The 22,722-nt window shown below is 40.4% G+C and overlaps 1 protein-coding gene across 8 annotated transcripts in view; it reads right to left on the bottom strand.

Moving 5' to 3' along the window:
• The window catches only part of LOC139583375 (aspartyl/asparaginyl beta-hydroxylase-like), a 54,793-nt gene that overhangs the window by 4,036 nt on the left and 28,035 nt on the right, over positions 1 to 22,722 (bottom strand). For 3 of the 8 annotated variants that reach the window (XM_071414383.1, XM_071414384.1, XM_071414387.1), the window contains 20 exons: positions 13,441 to 13,509; positions 10,401 to 10,430; positions 10,263 to 10,304; positions 9,277 to 9,318; positions 7,011 to 7,043; positions 6,893 to 6,925; positions 6,701 to 6,736; positions 6,518 to 6,571; positions 6,265 to 6,420; positions 4,663 to 4,704; positions 3,842 to 3,927; positions 3,640 to 3,726; positions 3,283 to 3,433; positions 2,867 to 3,003; positions 2,545 to 2,643; positions 2,058 to 2,147; positions 1,701 to 1,838; positions 864 to 999; positions 617 to 708; positions 133 to 266 (listed from right to left, as the gene is read on the bottom strand). In XM_071414383.1, coding sequence (XP_071270484.1) covers positions 133 to 266; positions 617 to 708; positions 864 to 999; positions 1,701 to 1,838; positions 2,058 to 2,147; positions 2,545 to 2,643; positions 2,867 to 3,003; positions 3,283 to 3,433; positions 3,640 to 3,726; positions 3,842 to 3,927; positions 4,663 to 4,704; positions 6,265 to 6,420; positions 6,518 to 6,571; positions 6,701 to 6,736; positions 6,893 to 6,925; positions 7,011 to 7,043; positions 9,277 to 9,318; positions 10,263 to 10,304; positions 10,401 to 10,430; positions 13,441 to 13,509 — 1,687 coding nt within the window. The remainder of the gene's footprint in view (positions 1 to 132; positions 267 to 616; positions 709 to 863; positions 1,000 to 1,700; positions 1,839 to 2,057; positions 2,148 to 2,544; positions 2,644 to 2,866; positions 3,004 to 3,282; positions 3,434 to 3,639; positions 3,727 to 3,841; positions 3,928 to 4,662; positions 4,705 to 6,264; positions 6,421 to 6,517; positions 6,572 to 6,700; positions 6,737 to 6,892; positions 6,926 to 7,010; positions 7,044 to 9,276; positions 9,319 to 10,262; positions 10,305 to 10,400; positions 10,431 to 13,440; positions 13,510 to 22,722) is intronic. The other 5 variants (XM_071414385.1, XM_071414389.1, XM_071414390.1 and 2 more) reach the window with 3 other exon arrangements.

Below are 22,722 nucleotides of genomic sequence, written 5' to 3'. Positions count from 1 at the left end.
AATACTTAGTCTTGAGTGATATTAAGTACTGAGCACTCATATGGTAAGTCTCACACCGTACCAAAAACTAACAAGTGGGTGATGTTATTAGATGTAAAAAGGCTTGACATTGATGGCAGTGGAAGGTGTTACCTGGTATCGTTGGTGCACCTGATCTTGCAGCCCGTCTTGGGGATGACCAGGCCCAGGTGCATGCGCAGGCGACAGTTGGTGGGCCCCGTGTGGGGCCAGACGTGAGTACCAGGCTGCATCACCGAGAACTTGATCTGGAGCCCAGAGAGACAGAGAGAGAGCGAGAGAGCGGGGCAGTCATACACCCAGAGAAAGTGAACACATCTCAAATTAAAGTATTAAAATTAAGTATGTTAAAAAGCAACCTATTAGCTCAAAGGCACATTGGCCAGCCACATTCACAAAATACAAACATTTCCTATTTTTGCAACAGAAATTGAAAGAAATTAGTGCCTTTGTAACTCCATCCATCTCCAGTAGGAGCCTGCAGGGCCTATGCTGTCTGTCCATCTATCCTCCCCTGCTCTACAGCAGTGCTGGCTGGCTGGCTGGTGTGATGCCTAATAGTTGGCATGTCAGTCACGTCTGTGGAGGGGTGACCTACCTGTCCTCTCTTGCATCCTATAGCCTCTGGGAAGCGTTCCAACAGGCCACAGGTCTTTGGAACACTGCGGCAGGACTCCCCTGCCTTCTTGCCTGCATGACCAGGAGAGAGAAACAAGGAAATAGAGGCCAGGTTCAGACACCACTAACCCCTAATCCTAAGGCACTTTTTTATTTCAATTAAGTTCAGTGTATTTGTAAGATAGGAACTTGCCAGGTGCTAGTTGTGAAGGGTTTGATTGGTTTACCTTGCTGCCAGAGGGTGAACTGGCCCCACTCCCCTTTTTCTCTGAGGTTCTCCTCCTCTGGAACAAAGAGGCCAGTAGTTTTATCCATCACAGACTGGGCCTCGTCCCTGATGATCCTCCAGTTCCTCTCCAGGGTCTGTTCCATAGACAGAGTTAGGACACGTTATTATATTTCTATGGTCTTCCCCAGGTAAAGCAAAGGGGATAAATGGTCAGCTTTATGCCAGTTCAAAACTCAAACGAAGAAGAAAGCTACTTTAAGACGCAGGCAGCCCTCTATGTTCAATCAATCAATCAAATATATTTTATAAAGCCTTTTTTAAGCAGTTATCACAAAGTGCTATACAGAAACCCAGCCTAAATTCCCAAAGAGCAAGCAATGCAGAAGCACACATCTAGCAAAAACTCCCTTGAAAGGCAGGAACCTAGGAAGAAACCTAGAGAGGAACCAGGATCCGAGGGGTGGCCAGTCCGCTTCTGGCTGTGCCAAGTGGAGATAAGATTACATTAGGGAATGGGGGATACCTAGTCAGTTGTATAACTGAATGCATAACAGAAATGTGTCTTCCGCATTTAACCCAACCACTCTGAATCAGAGACATCCAGGTCTTCGGCGCCCGGGGAACAGTGGGTTAACTGCCTTGCTCAGGGGCAGAACGACCATTAAAGCCAGATCGTTCTTCAGATGTCCCTGCCCACGCTGTCACAGAAGTGATCAATGGAACAGAGAGGAAGTACTCTCTCCAGGCTTTATTGAACTCGGTGATATTGATCTATCAACTAGCAGAGAGAAAAGACAACCAGCTGAGACATTATCATGTCTACCATCATCTGTACCTTGACTAGATCCATATATCCAGTGTCCTTGGGCATCCACCATGGCTGAGCTTTGAGACCGTCCACATTGTAGAGAGATCGCTGCCATACGGAGGCAAAGTGACCTCTCTGATGCCCTCTCTCATACCACTTGTAGGCCTGAGAAAGGAGAAGACCATAGTGCTTGTAGTATTCAAAAACCAACACATTGGAACTCACACACAGTATTTTCAAATGCTCTGTTTTTTCTTATTGTCAGAAGAAAAAAGAGTAATCACGAGAAGTCATACTGTTACCATAAGTTACTCTCTAGTGAATACTGCTGGTGTTGAGTCAGTATTGGTGTAAGCTTGGTGTCTGAGTTAGATCTTAACTCACACTGTCGTCTCCCATTCTCTGTAAAGCGTCTCCGAGGTGGAAGTAAAACCTGCCGTCGTCTGTGCCAGGGTCTCCTGATTCCAAACCATCCTGCAGTGCAGAGAGAGGGGGTTCAGTGCAGAGAGAGAGGGGGTTCAGTGCAGAGAGGGGGGGTTCAGTGCAGAGAGAGGGGGTTCAGTGCAGAGAGAGAGGGGGGGCAGTGCAGAGAGAGGGGGGTCAGTGCAGAGAGAGGGGGTTCAGTGCAGAGAGAGGGGGGTCAGTGCAGAGAGGGGGGGTTCAGTGCAGAGAGAGGGGGTTCAGTGCAGAGAGAGGGGGTTCAGTGCAGAGAGAGGGGGTTCAGTGCAGAGAGAGGGGGTTCAGTGCAGAGAGAGGGGGTTCAGTGCAGAGAGAGGGGGTTCAGTGCAGAGAGAGGGGGTTCAGGATCAAGAGTGGTTTGAATCTGTGTGATCATGATTCATGTATTATTTATAAAACACACAGTACTTACCCTGAGGAATGGGATGCTCTCTGCTATCTTGTTTTCTGATTTGAGGATGAAGCCATAATGGACTTTAGCAAAGCCATCACTTGGTGCAGTGGCCAACACCTACCGGGGAAACATCATTCGAAATCAATTGTTAATCAAACAATGACACTCATTGAAGCTTCCCTACTGAAAATGGCCACATTTCATTTACTTGTAATCTTGCAAATTACGATCACATTTCAATTGTGTTTGCTGAAGCACAGACATGGGTGAAAAAGTGCAACACAATAGCAATCCATTTTCTACACATTATTTCACCAATATGGTGACGACTTTGGCTCACCTCCTCGTAGACCCTCTTGGCACTCTTGTTGTCTCCGGTGAGCAGGTGGGCCACGCCCAGATCGTTCTTCAGGGCCATGTCCTCAGGGAAGATCTGTACCAGTTTCTCCAACGTGGCCAAGGCACCCCTCATACGACCTACACCAGAGAGAGAGAGGGAGTCACCCTATGTACAACCAGACTCCCCAGTAATCTCAATTAGACTAAATATTCCAAAAATACTGGAGTTATAAAAAATACATAATCAATTAAATCTACACGAGAAAGACAACCACTACAACCCCTTTTCCATTCATCTGAGTCCAAAATGGTATTCAAACTAAGTACACAGGAGAAATGGACAGTAGAATATCCTTTCTCCCTTCAAAAATAACGTGCGCATGTGGTCACTCCAGCATGCTGGGACCTGTGTATTACCTAGGAACTGCTGACGCTCAGCCCGTTTCTTCAGTGTGGCCTTGATGAGGTCAGGTGTGGCGTTGGGCAGCTCTGATGCCTCCTTGTATGTGCCGATGGCCTTCTGCAGCATGTCGTTGCTGAGCATCTTCTCTGCCAGGCCATCCTCAGCCTGAACTCACATAGCACACACAATGAGCCCCACAACATTTCAGGTATTTTCCCTATTTGTACATGGGTGCAATTTGTTTATGCTTATAGTATACAGTATTTAAGTGTTTTGTTAAAGTGAAAACACTAAGTGTTAAAAATGTTAAACGGTTAGAAATTGTTAAACCAGTTTAAAAAAAACTGGAAAATTGAGACAGTCGTTCTCACCAGGGCTTTCCCATAGCGACATCTGGGACTCTGGGGGTACTGCAGAACTAGAGTTTCAAAAGCCCGGACAGCCTCTTCCACTTTCCCCTGGGTGGTGAAACAAGACAACAGATCAGCATTGATTCAGCCATTTACTTTCAAGATAACAACATGTTCATTAAAAACCTTGCACAGGCTTATAAAGAGGACAGCATTAGACTACCTTTTTACGTAACTTCTCAGCAGCGTCAATCTCCGTCTTGATCGTTTTCTCAAATTTATTCAGGAGTTTGGGCTTCTTCTTTTTGGCTGAAACGAAGAACAGAATCTCACTGAGGGATTGGCTGGATCATCCAAACCAATCATTCCAACCAGGGGCGGCAGGTAGCCTAGTGGTTAGAGTGTTGGGCCAGTAACCGAAAGGTTGCTAGATCGAATCCCCGAGCTGACAAGGTACAAATCTCTCGTTCTGCCCCTGAACAAGGCAGTTAACCCACTGTTCCTAGACCGTCATTGTAAATAAGAATCTGTTCTTAACTGACTTGCCTAGTTAAATAAAGGTTAAACTAAAAAAAATCTAAGTGTGTGTGGCTGCAACCTCAGCATGTGACTATTGTATGCAGTTTCTCAGTGAAAATGGCAGAGCACACTGTAATCATGGTTATTTTCTACTCTGAAGTCACTTCCAGATGCATCGCTCATTGTGACTCATTTCAATGACATCAGTATTCACAATTAAATGCTTGACACAGCAACATCACTGGCAGGGATAAGTGGGAGGACGGTAATGTCGACTGAGGACAATAACTACAATAGGGTGTGAACAACCCTCCTGCAGAGCTTTGGCGTGTGAAGGGTTTTGCTCCAGGCCTACAATTAAACACCTTAAGGTCTCTGAGGAGGAGAATTAGTAGGTGTGTCAGAGTAGCGGTGGAACAAAACCCTGCGGGAGGGTAGCTCTCCAGGTGGGTCGACCACCCGTTGCTATCTTGCTTCTGTAAAGCTCATGTCCGCCATAAAAATATAGATAAAATAAGCAATTACCTTTTTCTTTAAGCTTATCCTTGGGCTGCTCCTCAGCATTTTCTGAAAGATATACAAAGGGAAGAAAATGACAGCTAGACAAATGAATGCTATCAACATACTGTGGCAGCACAAATAACAAATACTGAATAAAGATTTTCAGATCCATGTAACTAAAGCATGGTCTAAAAAAACATTACAAGATTTTCAATAGTTCTTATAAAAAAAAGACACATTAAAGCCCCAAGAACAGATCTGGTTTAAAAAGCAGAATGATTTTCTTGGAAAAAAACAAAGGTTTATATAAAGGATTATATTGAGAATAAACTGGTGTCCACCAATACAGTAAAGAAAACAATAACGCCAACAGCAGCAAACCAATGATTTATATATAGTATACACTAGATGACTGTGCTGAAGCCTCCATCTTGGCACTCCCCTACCATTAAATGCATTTATTAATGTCTACATTGGTTTTTGTCATGTTTATTCTATTAGACACCCTACTTTTAAATTATGTTATGTGAGCTAAACGTAAAAATATATATATATATATATATATATATATATACACACATATATAAATAAACAATAAAACATTTTCCTCAAAGTATATTTTTTGAAAGTTCTAATGTTACGGTACCCACTTCACCCAAAACAAAAAAATACATGTCATTTTGTCCTTGAAACATTTAATAGAAATACTGTAGAATTCCATTCTTAAGGACTGCTTGTTCTGTGGAGGGCAAATTCTCTCACTGACCAATACATAGCATTTACAATCCAGGGTTTACAAACACTCTGCAATAATAGACACTTGACATTGTAGAGGTCTGTTTTTTCATGACGTATATGGACTGCATTTGTACAAATCTCACAGATCTCAATAAAACTGACAGGCCTGATGAAGGACTGATAAAATGGCACGCAACCAGGAATAAACTGAAGAATTCATTTTAAGTTGTGACCTGAGCTTACATTTCTCAGCAGTGATGTAAGGTGATTATGTCACAATTTACTAGGCCTATTGGATACAGGCCATAGGCCAGGGATCTGGGGGGCTTTTTAAAGTGCACTCCACACTTCACCTTCAGACCAGTGGGTTTTTCCCCTACTGCTGTCTAGGTAGGGTTCCTCACACCACAACATTGTCCTTGCAGTTAATGACCACAAGAGGGTGCTGATGAGCCGGTTTATCAGTCAAGGCTTATTTAAGAGGAACTGAGTGACTTTGATACCTAGTCATGTAGTGATACACGTCTATTAAACATCTTACAGCCAACTCATTAATGTCAACAAGTGACATTTTTAAAAAATTGTTGACATTCAGGGGGTGCTGCAGCAGCTATGGGAACTACCCCAAAAAAACATCCAGCACAAATGTTTACTGAGAATAAAGCGTGAATGTGTGTGTGTTGTTGGTGTGTCGACGTTCTGAATCTCCCTATGGTGTTTTGTCCTCTACCACCACTGGCTCCTCAGCTACAATCCAAACGTACAGGTGAGCAGGTACACTGCACGTACAGTAAGAAATCAACACTATTCACAGGAGCTCTAAGTGAGAATGTTCCTTTAAAAAGCAATGGTTTGAGACTATGGTATAACACGTGTTATACTCCTAACCTTTCAGTTCTGGGACAAACTCAGCTTCCAGTTCTGGAACAGATTCCACCTCTGGTTCCACATCAGCCTCCGGTTCCAGAACAGATTCCACCTCTGGTTCCACGTCAGCCTCCGGTTCTGGGACTGAATCAGCCTCTGCATTGTATCGCAGTTGTACTAAAGATTAGATTTCATTGCCATATGTAAGATTGGGGACTTATCTAAGATATTCCATTGGTGTGTGTTTGTGTGTGTGCATGCATCAGCAACACACTTGTTTCCTTTGTCTCCAGGGAGCCTGGTTGGTCGTTGTATTGCTTTGACTCTTCTGCAAGACAAGCAAATAAACACGTCATAAATACACTAAGTAGACAGACCATTGACAACGTCTAATAAACACACTATCACCAATGGTTATATTGAAACGTTTAAATGTAGAATCAGTACTGTAGCTTACCTACTGTCTGCTGTGGCTGTGCCTTCTCAACCAATTCTGAAAATATACATCCACAGTTTATTTAGTGCAAAAATGTCTGCTTAGTATTCAGTGCAAGGTTACAGTTAAGCCCAGTTAACCAAGGAGAAGGCAAGGAAGGAGAGTAGAAGAGTCTATTTGGCCAATGAATAATCAGAACATTCTGAATCTCACCTCCTTTCATGTCAATGGCATCGTTTTCATCCTCTAAAAAAGAAATGCAAAACAGACTCATGTAAGTAAAAATTAGTTAAAGACACATGGTAAAAAAACAAAACAAAGACATACTAACCATAAGGATGTGTTGCTTCATCTCTACTATCATCTAAGGAGAGACAGGACAGAACATTTTAAAACTTTAACTATCATGCTAAAACACAGAGCAGCTTGTAAGGGTACCGGTACGATAAGTAGTAGGGATGTAACGACTCTGGATTCAAAATGTTTAAGATGCAATCGTATCGGTCCATTGACCCCAAACCGATCCAAATGTAGAGGTCAGAAAATCGACTCAAACGTTACTAAAATGTTTTGCTTATATTACTTTCTTTCTACCTTCTGAAAATGGGTCATCTTTTGTGACAACTGATGCATCCTCTCCTTCAGTGTGGAACTGAGCACGTAACTGTGTTGAGTGTCATTGATCTACATGTCATTTTGATTGCTGAACAGCCCTAGGCCAGGGTTCCACAACTGGCGGCCCATGGTTTTCTTTGGCCTCCCCAAGTTCTGAGCAAAACATTATCATAAATATATACATTCCAGACAGAAGTTTGGACACACCTACTCATTGCAGTGTTTTTATTTTTTCTACATTGTAGAATAATAGTGAAGACATCAAAATGATTAAATAACACATTTGGAAACATGTAGTAACCAAAAAAAAGTGTTAAACTCTAAATATACTTTATATGTGAGTTCTTCAAGCTGGTTGAGAGAATGCCAAGAGTGTGGAAAGCTGTCATTGAGGCAAAGGGTGTCGACTTTGAAGAATCTCAAATATAAAATATATTTTGATTTGTTTAACACTTTTTTGGGGTTACTACATGATTCCAAAAGTCAACACCCTTTGCCTCGATGACAGCTTTCCACACTCTTGGCATTCTCTCAACCAGCTTCATGAGGTAGTCATTTCAATTAACATGTGTGCCTTATTAAAAGTTCATCTGTTGAATTTCTTTCCTTCTTCAGCCAATCAGTTGTATTGTGACAAGGTAGGGGTGGTATACAGAAGATGGCCCTATTTGGTAAAAGACCAAGTCCATATTATGGCAAGAACAGCTCAAATAAGCAAAGAGAAACAACAGTCCATCATTACTTTAAGACATGAAGGTCAGTCAATACGGAAAATGTCAAGACCTTTGAAAGTTTCTTCAAGTGCAGGTGCAAAAACCATCAAGCGCTATGATAAAACTGGCTCTCATGAGGACCACCACAGGAAAGGAAGACCCAGAGTTACCTCTGCTGCAGCGGATAAGTTCATTAGAGAGTTAACAGCCTCAGAAAACACAGCCCAAATAAATGCTCCACAGAGTTTAAGTAACAGACACATCTCAACATCAACTGTTCAGAGAAGACTGCGTGTGAGTCAAGAAATACAAGCTATGGACATTAGACCGGTGGAAATCGATTCTTTGGTCTGATGAGTCCAAATGTGATATTTTTGATTCTAACTGCCGTGTCTTTGTGTGACGCAGAGTAGGTGACTGGATGATCTCCGCATGTGTGGTTCCCACCGTGAAGAATGGAGGAGGTGGTATGATGGTGCTTTGCTGGTGACACCATCACGATTTATTTTGAATTCAAGGCACACTTAACCAGCATGGCTACCACAGCATTCTGCAGCGATACACCATCCCATCTGCTTTGCGCTTAGTGGGACTATAATTTATTTTTCATCAGGACAATGACCCAAAATATACCTCCAGGCTGAGTAAGGGCTATTTGACCAAGGAGAGTGCTGCATCCGATGACCTAATTTGAATCTCAAATATATTTTGATTTGTTTAACACTTTTTTCGTTACTACATGATTCCATATGTGTTATTTCATCGTTTTGATGTCTTTATTATTATTCTACAATGTAGAAAATAGTAAAAATAAAGAAAAACCCTTGAATGAGTAGGTGTCCAAACTTTTGACTGGTACTGTATCTAATCATCTTAAAACGGGAGAGATGCACATCTCTAATGAGTATATAAATATATATTTATTGAACCTTTATATAACTAGGCAAGTCCGTTAATAATAAATTCTTATTTACAATGACGGCCTACCCCAGCCAAACCCAGATGACGCTGGGCCAATTGTGCGCCGCCCTACGAGTCTGCAAATCTCGGCCGGATGTGATACAGCCTGGATTCGAACCAGGAACTGTAGTGACGCCTCTTGCACTGAGATGCAGTGACTTAGACCGCTGCGCCACTCGGTTACATTACGAGTATGTATAAGAGCCCATTTTGTGATTTATTATAACATGTTGTGCTAGCCATTGCTATAACATAGCATGTGATTTATAATTGTTGTCACATTTCATTAAGAGAAGATGTAAAACATACCTGGGATAAAACCATCTGATATCGGGGGGAGAGGGACAGCAGCTGAAATGACATTGACATGAAGCTTGAGGAAGAGAGAATAAATACTGAAACTTGGAAAGCAGTCACACCATACTGTACAGCAGAAGCTTTTTAACTAGGGTTAAACTGAGCTTGATGGGATTTCAAACTAAGCCGGTTTGCAGTTATGTGCTTAGCCTATTGCTGTTGTGGCCATTGACAGCTACAGTATGCTTTTATTGGCAGGTAGTGGGCCAAGCCAGTGCTTCCCCATTATTACTTTTCCCAGGCGGATCGTATCAGTTTGTGCAGTTTCCAGAAAGGCTCCTGCTACCTTTTCGGGTGGTTCTCAAGGCCCCCAAAGCAACATCCAGGGCCTAGTTAAAAAACATTTTCTATGGGAATAGGAGAGGGAGCACTGGGCCAAGCAGGTTACTGGTCCTGCCATTGCTTTAACCTCTCCAGCCCTTTCAGAAGGATGAGCCATCACAGTAGGTTTAAAAAGGTATGGTATTAAATGAACGGAGCCTAGCAATTCCCGCATCTTTCCAAAGGTATTATCATAACATGTGCGGCAGAGCAATCTCAATACAAAAAAATCAATAAATGTTATGATAAGATCTCTGAATCTGAATAGCAGCTTTTTATTGAATTCCAAATCATGATGATAAGAACGAGTTACACGAAAGAATGGATAAGAGGCCGGTGCCGACCGCAAAGAGATTTAGTATCCATCCAAAACGGATCGGGCCAATGGTTCTTCTATGGGTTCAATCTTTGAGGGCTTGCAGAGATAAAAGACAGCCAAAGTTGAAATTAGTATAATTTTTTATTGATCAACGGATGTGTAATGTCTTCTTCAGGCATTTGATCCGTCTCTGTGTGGCCGGGACCAACGATGCTACATGACTGAGGTGAGTGGAGAGAAGAGCACTACACGCTCTCGACTACCTCTATCATTCACTATTAGTCTGAGTCACACAAACCTTGGATTTCAGATTCCACATCCGTGTTCTGAGATCCATCAACTGTTATGAGTAACGACATTAAAAAAGGTCAGTGGATAGGCTGGTGAATGTTACAGTCTGATGGTTAAGACGGAAAGAGAAAATATACCATCTTACCATCATCATCAGGAGGAGTGGGGACAGCATCTGGAAGGAACAGACAGGACATGTATTGCTATTGCAAATGGACAGAAACCAATTATATTCTGTGATTCCATTATTCTGCAATGAAGCACAGCAACAGAGTGAATGGAATGTATTTGTCTGAAGAGTCACAGTACACATATCTCCCCACTGAAACACATATCTCCCCACTGAAACTGTATGCCAACAGACTGACATGTTGATGGGACTATGCTTAGCTACACATGGAGGAAATGGAGCAGCAGTTGATATAAACCATGATGACAGTATGTAGCAGGTGATAATGATGTTTACATTCGTACCCTGGTGGGATTGGGACAGACAATGTTTTATCAAGAGGGGTATTCACCTTCCTCTACCTGGACAGCAGCCTCAGAGAGAGCCTCAAATGAGCCTGCCTTAACCTCCAGTTTCCCCTCAAAAAATTCCTCAGAGGTAGCTTCCGATTTGACTAGAGCTCCCTCAGCATTCAGACTCTCCCCTTCAGGGGCCTGCAGCTCCTGTGATGGGGTCGGTGGATGCTGCTCTTCTTCCTCAGTCCTCTCTGTTGTCTGGACTACTTCCTTAACAATGGGCTCGGCTCAAAAGTTGAATTTTACAATCCAAGGACATTCGTTTAGGGCAGGGACTATATCCTTATGAAGACATGTTTGTCAAAACGCATCTGTCGTAAGTGGGAGTTTTACCCTCTCTTTGAGATACAAACCACAGCTTACATTCCTTTTTAGACTAGTTGACAGTACTGCATGTCCAGGCAGTGTAGCACAACTCCTTCATAATTTGTCATTGTAGTTGTATGGGGTTCTGCTGGCCGGAGTTCATGCATACGTTTTTTCATTCAAATATCTTCCTATTGTGACAGTCGCTGACCAAACACCAACGTCATGCTAGAGAATGTGTCCTGGTTGTGGGTCATTCCACGGGTCCTACAGTGCAAACTCTGCCCATCACATTGAATGAGGATTTCCAACACAACTATACTAGGTGGTGTTTTAAGATGTTTATCTGGGTAACGAAACATTGTAGAATAATAGTGAAGACATCAAAATTATGAAATAATACACATGGAATCATGTAGTAACCAAAAAAGTGTTAAAGAAATCAAAATATATTTTATTTTTGAGATTCTTCAAAGTAGCCACCCTTTGCCTTGATGACAGCTTTGCACACCCTTGGCATTCTCTCAACCAGCTTCATGAGGTAGTCACCTGCAATACATTTCAATTAACAGGTGTTCCTTGTTAAAAGTTAATTTGTGGAATTTCTTTCCTTCTTAATTCATTTGAGCCAATCAGTTGTGTTGTGACAAGGTGGGGGTGGTATACAAAAGATAGCCCTATTTGGTAAAAGACCAAGTCCATATTATGGCAAGAATAGCTCAAATAATCAAATCAAATTTTGTTAGTCACATGCGTCGAATAGAACAGGTGTAGACCTTACAGTGAAATGCTTACTTACAAGCCCCTAACCAACAATACAGTTAAAAAATACAGATAAGAATAAGAAATAAAAGTAACACGTAATTAAAGAGCAGCAGTAAAATAACAATAGCGAGACATGACAGTCCATCATTACTTTAAGACATGGTCAGTCAATCCAGAAACCTTTCTTGAACTTTGAAAGTGCAGTCGCAAAAACCATCAAGCGCTATAATGAAACTCGCTCTCATGAGGACCACCACAGAAAAGGAAGATCCAGAGTTACCACTGCTGCAGAGGATAAGTTCATTCGAGTTACCACCCTCAGAAATTGCAGTCCAAATAAATGCTTCACTGAGTTCAAGTAACAGACACATCTCAACAACTGTTCAGAGACTGCGTGAAATCAGGCATTCATGGTCGAATTGCTGCAAAGAAACCATTACTAAAGTACACCAATAAGAAATGCCAAGAAACACGACCAATGGACATTAGACCAGTGGAAATCTGTCATTTGGTCTGATGAGTCCAAATTTGAGATTTTTGGTTCCAACCGCCTTGTTTTTGTGAGATGCAGAGTAGGTGAATGGATGATCTCCCCGTGTAGTTCCCACCATGAAGCATGGAGGAGGTGTGATGGTGTGGGTGTGCTTTGCTGGTGACACGGTCTGTGATTTATTTAGAATTCAAGGCACACTTAACCAGCATGGCTACCACAGCATTTTGCAGCGATGCTCCATCCCATCTGGTTTGCGGTTAGTGGTACTATCATTTGCTTTTCAACAGGACAATGACCCAACACACCTCCAGGCTGTGTAAGGGCTATTTGACCAAGGAGAGTGATGGAGTGCTGCATCAGATGACTTGGCCTCCACAATCACCCGACCTCAACCCAATTGAGATGGTTTGGGATGAGTTGGACTGCAGAGTGAATGAAAAGCAGCCAACAAGTGCTTCACATGTGGGAACTTCTTAAAGACTGTTGGAAAATAATTCCAGGTGAAGCTGGTTGAGAGAATGCCAAGAGTGTACAAAGCTGTCATCAAGACAAAGGGTGGCTACTTTGAAGAATCAATAAAAATACAAAAAATGTTTATCACTTTTTTGGTTACTACATGATTCCATATGTGTTATTTCATCATTTTGATGTCTTTATTATTATTCTACAATGTTGAAAATAGTACAAATCAAGGAAACCCCTTCAATGAGTAGGTGTGTCCAAACTTTTGACTGGTACTGTAGCTGTAGGACAGGACAAATACATTTTCTGTTAACAAATAAGCCCAGAGGGCTTCAGTTGAGTGAGAGTTACACCCACTCTAACCTGTCCTCGAAAAAAAAAAAAAATCTGGTGAGGATATGTACACAGGCATCTTTGACATCACGGTAATTTTTTCAATGTAGTATCACATCCTCATTGTCTCTTGGTAAGGCAAGATGGAACAAATCACATTATGCATCTGTGTTTTTGGGGTAAGACGAGTATGTTTGTGTAAGTAAGATAATACCTTCCTTTATGCAATATGAATGGACACTAAATTTGGTCCTTGCACGAAATTCCTGAAAAAGAATCACTCAAGAAGGAGTGGTCTTACCTGGTTCTTTCACAGCAGATTCCTCCTTGGCTTCCCTCAGCAACACAGAAACCGGCCTCTCCTTCAGTCCTGTTAGTTTGGAAATGTTCATGTGGGCACGTGAAACATTAGGTTAAAAAAATATGCCATTTCTCACCACCACACAACTCTAGAAATCCAATCTCGGCTAGACTATTTGCAACACAGACAAAACAATAACTATTTCACAAGAGTATCAATTTCAACTGTCAGGAATACAATTGATTTAAATACATTCAAATGTTACAAGAAGTGAGAATAACCAAAGAATTAGGTATTTTGTAGAGCCCGACCGATATATTGGTTCACGATATTATATTGTACCGATATATCACTATCACCCGATAACCGATATTCTATAAATAGGATGACAAAAGGGAATCTCTTATGTGAACACTTGGTCATTCTCATCACGTGTCATTATTCTCACAATGTAAGAAATCATTATCTGAAGCATAGCTATTAGATAATTGCTCTTTGGATGGCAATTTATGAGAATTCAGTGTAGAAAAATGTAACTTTTTATTTCCCTGCAGTAAAAAAATGGTTTTGTCTCCCTCCCCCAAAACTCTGTATCGGAACCAAACAAACATATTGATTGGGCTCTAGTTTTTTGAACCATAAGGCCAATAAATTAAAGAATAGTTTCTATAAAGATGAAGGGAAATGAAAGAAGTCATCAACAGTGCACAACTGACTTGGGTTTACATTTTGACGTAACAGTGCCTGATCCAGCAGGTATGGGAACACTTCCATGGGCCATTAGTCACACAGATGGATATGACATCCTGAACTATTAACCCCCTCCTACCCTGTTTGGTTATTTTAAGGGGATCCTTTGACAGTCCTGGCCATGCCCTAAGCAATGTCAACATTGACAGTTTATCAATCACATATCAGGGCTAGTGGCAATCTGAGCGAATAGGGCACTATTCCTAATGTAAAGAACAAAATATGTACTACATGCTTGAAGATGAAACACGCTGGGGTTGGGCTACAACATTTTGTATGAAAGTTGCTATAGATAAAGTAGTTATTGCTATTGAAGGAGCACACGCCAATTTGAGAAGTGATCTTTAATAATCAGAGGCTTTACATTGAGGACACAAGCTTTCCTTATCAGGTATCATTGCATTTTTGGACCAAAAAATAAGTCAGAAATGATATGACTCAACAAATAACTTGAAATTGGTGTTTCAGCAGTCCTACCAGCACCTGATAAGATTTATGCTTCACCAAATCAAGAAAAGGCCAACATATAATTATGAAAATACACCTCAGCTGTTTCAAACACAAAGATTGTCTTTTTTTCTGTTATCCAATTTCTAAATAATACCTTTACAGCAATAAAACACAGTACAGGTAGGATTTACAACTGGTAAATGGCAATAACAGTGCTCTAAAAAGAGTTGGTAGGTTGTTCCACCCGGAGAGTGTCACCCTCTCACTAAAAATGCATAATCTAGTATCTACGAAAAAAATATATGTACAGCCTGGTTTCATAAGGCTTTTCACATAATATGCAAAGAGGTGCTCAGGTTTTACTGCAGATACATTTCTCTCTCTAAAGGACCAATCTTATTGTCATCACACACAAAAAAACCTACAATAGCTAGCTAACACAATAAATATTATTTAACTAGCATATAAGTGGAAATCGAGAACTGATAACACACAGTTGACAGTTAACAATTGAGTCTATAGCGCTCGTATTTAAATCTGTATTTAAGATAGGTATTTTACAGACATTTCAATTCACTGAGAAACACCTTATACTAACACAAATATCTCCGTTTCATTTTCAAACGGAGAAGAAAAAACCCCCACTTCAAGCAAATTATCATACTTCACGTCTCTAGTCTGAAATGGATCTTTCTTCACGTCTCTAGTCAGATATTGTTTTTTCTGTCATTATCTTTTGACATTATTATGATATTACCACTTGTATGTTAGAAAATGGTAGGATGATGTAAATGTTTGTAGCAAAGTAAAAAATACACACAAATATGCTAGTCGTTGCTCTTATATTGCATTGTAACTCGTTTTAAAGTAGTGTACACACATTCAGTGACTTGCAGGGTACAAAAAGTACACAAATGAAAGATAGACAGATACCCACACACTAATGAATGCTTCTGCAGTTGTAATGAATGCTCCCAGAGTTTCTGTGGCAGCACTTATCAGTGCGGAGGTACCAATTTCTTGTGTGGGCAGAACTGAAAAAGCGTGTGCGAGCAAGGAGGCCTATGAACCTGACTCAGTTACACTGGCTCTGTCAGTAGGAATGGGCCATTAGTGCTACTTCACAATAAATTACAGCCATGGTTGATAGTTGGCCTGTTAGAAAAACTTCCAGGAATACCTAGTGTAGCTACCAGTCCCCTTTGCTTTAGGAAGGGACTAAAGATGTAGCACAGTAGTTAGCAATACAATGCGTGTGAAAACAGTGGCATAAACAACAATGCAGTTATGTGAGCAAATTTGACCACGTATCTTATAAACTACTCACAAGGTAAGACAATTGTAAGCTCTACCCTTAACCAACTACTCAAACAAGTAGCTTTACAATAGCCACCCTGTTCATCCGCTAACCCAAAATCTTTAAAGTATTATTCAGGAATTACACCTAAGAATGCGAAGTTGTCCTGAATGCAAACAATTTTAGCTTTTGTCTCCATTGGTGTCAACATGAATGGTTTTTGGGGGTCATTAAAAATAGTGTATTTCCTCAAACAATGTTCAAATCGACATACCTCGGACCATTGTCCACGCCCCAGAGAAATGTGGTCTGATGTAGAATCTAAACTCAACGTCTCCAAAAATATGGCTGATGATTTTATTCATGAATGAATGAAAGATAACCTCACATTTTGGGTAGAGCAGACATTTCCATATGTCTGTGTTAGCTGCATGTGTGACAACTTTCTAAGGCTTGTTTAAAAATTTCATTTTCAAATAACCGAAAGTGAGCAGTTGTAATCTGAATAAAGGGAAAAAGGTCATTGTTGAACATGGGGTGAGACATTCTTACTAATTTACTAGAGAACCATGTCAGATTTAAGTATACTTTTTGTATGACTGATGTCTTTAGTGAGAGGTCTAATGCTTTAATATTTAATCATTTCTGCCCTCCAAATTCATATTCGTTATATAAGTAGGCCCTTTTAATTGTCTGGCTTGCCATTCCAAATAAAATATGATATTTTTTTGTTCATATAATTTAAAAAGCAGGTGTAAGCAAAACCATAAGCAATGCCGATAGTGGACAACCTTGTTTTACTCTTCTAGACAGTTTAAAACTTTGAGATGTAGCCATTATTTACTATTTTACACATAGAGTTACTATACATGACTAACCCATTTTATAAGAGATTCTACAGAATTCAAATATTCTTGGCATTTATATATAAACTCCAGTCGTACTTTATCAAAAGCCTTTTCAAAATCAGCTATGAAAACCAGGCCTGGTGTCCCCGATATTTCATAGTATTCTATTGTTTCCAGTACTTGTCTTATATTATCTCCAATGTATTGTCCATGTAAAAAACCTGTGATTAGGATGAATCATATTTGACAATACCTTTTTAATTCTATGCGCAAAGCATTTAGCTAGAATATTTGCATCACAACACTGAAGTGTAAGAGGCCTCCAATTTTTTAAATGGACTGGATATTTATATATACACACCACTTGGATCCTGTTTCAGTAATAATGAAAATCGGACCTTGTTGCGTGTCTGATAATCTACTGTTTATATAGGAGTAATTAAAACATGCTAATAATGGTCCTGAGTATATCAAAAAAAGTTTGATATACTTCCATCCCTGGAGTTTTCCCAGCCTTAAAGGCTTTAATTGCATCAAGAAGTTCCTCTGTAATTTGGCCTTCACATGAGTCTTTCTGTACAGTTGTTAATTTTACATTATTAATAGGAAAAAAAATTCCATACAATTAGCTTCGGTTAGTGGAGATGGAGGAGACTGAAAAGAAAACATATTCTTTAAGTACTTTACTTCCTCTTTCAAAATATAATTCAGTGAATCATGCGTTACTCCATTTGTAACAAGTTTTAATACATTTTTATTGAAGATTGTTGAAGATTGAAAAAGAATTTGGTGCATTTTCCCCATATTCCATCCAGTTTGCTTTATTTTTTATAATATATTACACTGGATCATTCTTGAATAAGTTCCTCCATTTCTTTTTGTTTTTCCTCTAACTTATACGGAGCCTCTATGGTACAGTTTGTATTGCCATCTATCTGTTCTGTTAGACATGATATTTCCTTTGTTAATATGGACTCTTGATCTAAATTACTTTTGTTTCATAGATGAATACTGAATTCCATGACCTCTAAAGGCACATTTAAAAGTGTCCCATACAATAAGGGGATCTGCTGTACCTATGTTATGTCGGAAAAATCAGTTATAAATTCTTCTGTCCTAGTTATAAACAAGTTATCATCCAGTAGGCTTTGATTAAATTTCCAATATCCTCGCCCACATGGAAATTCAGTAAGAGTAATGTATACGCCAATTGTGATGATCCGACCGCATTCTGTCCCCCATCAACACTTTTTAAACTTTTGGTGCTAGAGAGAATGACAAAGTAATCAAGATGACTAGCTTGATTAAGCCTCCGCCATGTATATTTCACTAGGTCAGGGTATTTAAGCCTCCATACATCCACTAATTCCAATATATCCATGGCATTCATGATTTCTTTAAGTGCCTGAGGATGATAGTTTGTAGTGTGATTAACATTACGGTCCATAGAGGTATTTAAAACCGTATTGAAATCCCCCACCATAATAATTGTTGCTTGTAGAGTTGGTAAATTCTTATATATACTTTCAAAGAAGCTTGGATCATCATTATTTGGACCGTATAGGTTAATAAGCCATATGTTTATTGTTCAATAACATATTTCAAATAATCCATCTACCTTGATGATCTGTTCGGACAATTTGCACATTTGGATTTAAATTACTCTATAGCATAACCCCTTATGAATTTCTTTGCCCATGGGAGAAATATATTTAGTCCCCCAGTCCTTTTTCCACAAAACTTAATCTAAAATTGTTGAATTGAGTTTCCTGTAAACAGATATTATATTCCTTCTCTTTTAGCCAGGTAAATACTGATCGTCTTATTTTCTGCTAAGACATTACAATTACAACTGGTTATACTTCTCACCACTTACCATAATGAGACAAAGGTTTCAAATCTATTTTTCAAAATATATGGTTTGTAAAAGTACCATTAAAAAGTAATATGATGATTGAGTGTCTGTATAACTGTACCATGATATTTGCATTGCTACTAAGTAAACCTCCGAATAGGTCCCCACTATTCCACCTGCTAAAAGCCCTCCTCATCCCGAGTTGGGTTCTCATCCCAATGCCCGGCAGACCACCCCCAACCCCCCCGGATCCCATAGCCCCGGAGAGACCGGGACACATTCTTTGAAAAGAACAGAAGCAGATCAACCGCCAAATACATTTCCATTGCCCTCACCTCGATTTTTGTATTATATATAATTAGCTATTAATATTTGTAGTAATGTAGGCAATTTATGCAAAGGATTTTGACCTCACACCAGTCTCACCATTACCAAAATTACATTATGGCAAGCAATTATTATATTAGCAAACAATTATTGTGAATCATCCTATATTGTCCCTAACGTCTTTCACTCCATCGCAACAGTTGTGGGATACACCTTGTCATGACATAGCCCTCTTTGGGTACAGCGAGCACCATCCCCCTCTCTTGCTCTCTCACCACCTCTTCCCCCTACACCCAGGCTGTTTTATCGTAGGTAATAAATTCCTAGAGGAGTCTCTCTCCTCATGGCCATGCAGTATAGAGAGAGACATTCACAGGAGAACAAAGGAACCTCTTCCACATACACTCTCAATACCTTTCCCCCACAACAACCACAGACTCAGATTCTCAACAGTTGGACCATCCCAGAGCCCAACTCGAGAAAGGTCTTGATTTACGAATGCATATACAGTTGCAGCTGTATGAGAAGGCCTGCAAAACTGCGCAAAAAAATGGGCAGAAATTGGGAGATTTGATTAACCATTGTCACGTCCTAGATGATGGAGGTCAGATATACCCCCTTCCCCTGAAACCCACACATGGTCCCCCGTAGTGACCATAGTCCCAAGCATCTCCGTGCAGTCAGACCTTTGATTTTGTGCCACCAGGGCCACAATAATATGATATGCCCCCTCTCTGAATGTCCGAGTGTGACCCCCTCCCCATGGGTTACTGCAGCTAGTGTTGCCAGCACTGCTACTGCCTGGGTGGGGGCACCACATCAGAATCCCCACCGGCTAGGTACAAGGTCGTCAAGGTTTTCATTAGCAGCTTTGAGAATTTCCCTGTATATTATGCTCTCCCATCAGGAGGCTTTGCAGGACCAACCTTGCCAGGCAGGCTCAGAATCTTGAGGGAACGGTGCTGCTCCAAGAAGGTCTCTGACCGCATTTTGGCTGCATACAGGCCGCTTACAGCAGGCCCATAAAACAGATTGTGACTTCTCCTTAGTATCTGGGTCGTTCAGGTGGGTGTCTAGGTTATAGAGTTGTGGACCGTTCCATCAATATAGGACCATAAATAAATAAGATGTATAATTTATTGAAAATTTTTTAGTTCCCATGATAGGACAATAAATAAATTAGATGTATAATAATTTTTTTTTAACGCTGTTCCACCATAATAGGACAATAAATAAATGTATATCCCTCATCTGCACAACATTGAAAGCCAAGCTCACAGAAATACATTGGTTCTGGGATATGCGACCATTTACTTTCTCACTCAATACCACACTTTCCCAAACACCGAAAAACACACACCATCCATCCACACATACTGTGCCTGCTAATAACTGAGTTTTTATCTCCACCATGTTGAATTAGTGCTTTTGTGTTCCAATTAGTTATATCTGAAGATAGATAGAAAAACTATATTTTGTTGTATTATTACAATCCATAACTGGGCTAGAATTGTGTGTTTCATTATTTCCCTTCTCTGAGAACTTTGTCATTTTTAAAATAGTCATGGGTCTTTGTCTCAACCACTGGTTATCAATGTACAGTTTATCAACCACGTTAGCTACGCATTTCCCTTTCAACCTATTTTCCTTAAATTGGATACAGCACTTTACGCCGTGCAATTTCCTTCAGGAACTGGTCATTCGTGCCAGCAAGTCTTTTACCCAGGCTTTTAACCATTATTTTATCTTTAAAGAAAGCAAATTTGGCAACGATTGGGCATTCATACCTCTGCCCGAAGCGGTGTACACGTTCGAGTTGGATTTTGTTGATAGCTTCGCTTGGGATCTGAAGCGCTGTAAGGAGGAACTTCTACTTGCTTCTCTTGGACACCTGTAAGTACCAGGTTCTCTAATGGATCTAGTCTGTATGTCAAGTAAGGCTTCTCTCAGAACGATGTTCTCCTTTTTAAGTTCATTAACTTCGGTTTGAATCTTATTGACTGTCCCTTTTAGATTGTTTGTCTTTCTCCAATGTCCCAGCTTTTTCGTCACTCATCTCGAGGCTAGCCTTTAACTCATTTATATCCTTACTGACTAGTTCAAGTATACCCAGTTTGTCATTTATTGATTTTAACAGATCGGTTTCGATCCTTTCCAATTCCCGCTGGTGAAAATATTAAATTGTCTGTCTGTAGAAGAGTCACCTTTTCGTTTTGAAATAAGTTCCCGTCTTACACTCCGTCATGTTTGGGTGTTGCTTGTTTTCGTAATATTTGTCGATACATTTCTCTAGTCATATGATTTGTTTTGTGTTATCCAGATTGAAGGTTATTACCCACCAGATTGAGTAGTGGTAATATTTAGTCTAACTTACCGACATTGAATATTACGTTTTAATCTTGAGGTGGTCTAAACAGCTGTGTTCAGTCTGCCATCTTGGAGACTATGAGAGTTAGTTGGTCAATTCAATGGAACACTATTCCCGAGGAAAACCAATACTGCGTGGATGTTTGAGTCTGATAAATCTGAGGGCGACGTTGGGAGAAAATCTTGGGTATTGAGTAGACTGATCCCCCATTTCATTGATCCCAATCCTTATGTAAAGCTGTACAGTGCAATATGACTGTCAATACACACAATAGGCAGACTGTGTGAAATCACCTCCCCAGTCACAGTCCCGCGATAAGAGCTACAATGCTAATATTTACGTAAACTCTTCAGTTGTGTTCTGTGGTTTCACTGAGTAGACTGATACTGTAAGAAAAACTTTTATGCTCATATATGCTTGAAGCCAAGATAGGCCTTTATATCTATGCATTAGCTTTTAGTAACAAAAGGCAAAGCAAATAAACTTATATTACAAGTGTGTTTGCAGTATGTTGCACAACCTGCTTCTGGCATGCCATACTAATGTTTCCACATACAGCCAAGAAAACAGGAACTGGGTCAACCGCAGAGGTCTAAGGGACTTCATCTTGTGATGACATATCTGCTGATGGCTGGTAGACACACACACACCCACGCACATTTACACTCAAACACAGAGAACCACACACACCGCATTAATACCTAATAGAGCTTCTAGGGATCCTAAGCTTATTAACATTGTGCACCCACGGCAGTTGGGAAATTCAAAACAGACATTAAGCAAGGGACATTCTTCAACAACAATGGTGGACCAATAAGCATGGACTACGCCCGGACCAGAGCCAACCAGAGGACCAGGACTTCAAAGAATCAACCTACTTTCTGTACTGTATATAATCTGTAATCAACCTGTTTTAGGGGCTCTCCTCTTTTAGCTCACTCGGAATTCTAAGACGGAGCCCCGCATGCGCAGTACCAAATATATTTACTCTGAATAAACTGCTGATTGTTAAACTTTAACTCCTCGTCTGAGTCGATCCTTGACCGACTCGCTCACCTGTGCACCTCACCTTTTATCAACAATACCCCGTTTCATTGCTTAACATTATCTAGCCTAAATATGGCATGATTCCACCAATAAACCTCCTGCATCACTTTCAAAAGAGGTACCTTTATTTTGAAGGCAAACCGCAATTTCCACTATTGTGCCTAATCCTTATTGTGGCTAGCTTCACAACACATAACCCAGTCCAGTCGAGTGTCACTAGCCAGATGAAGCTAGCTGGCTGCTTATAACGTTAGCTTTGGGCAACAGGGTGAAGTAGCTGGCTAGCTATTTATTTTCATGAACTGAAGTTCAATTTCAATTGGTGAACAACAAGTGGGTA

The sequence above is a fragment of the Salvelinus alpinus genome, chromosome 8, assembly GCF_045679555.1.
Source record: "Salvelinus alpinus chromosome 8, SLU_Salpinus.1, whole genome shotgun sequence".
Taxonomy (NCBI): domain Eukaryota; kingdom Metazoa; phylum Chordata; class Actinopteri; order Salmoniformes; family Salmonidae; genus Salvelinus; species Salvelinus alpinus.
This window is presented reverse-complemented; position numbering and strand designations above follow the sequence as displayed.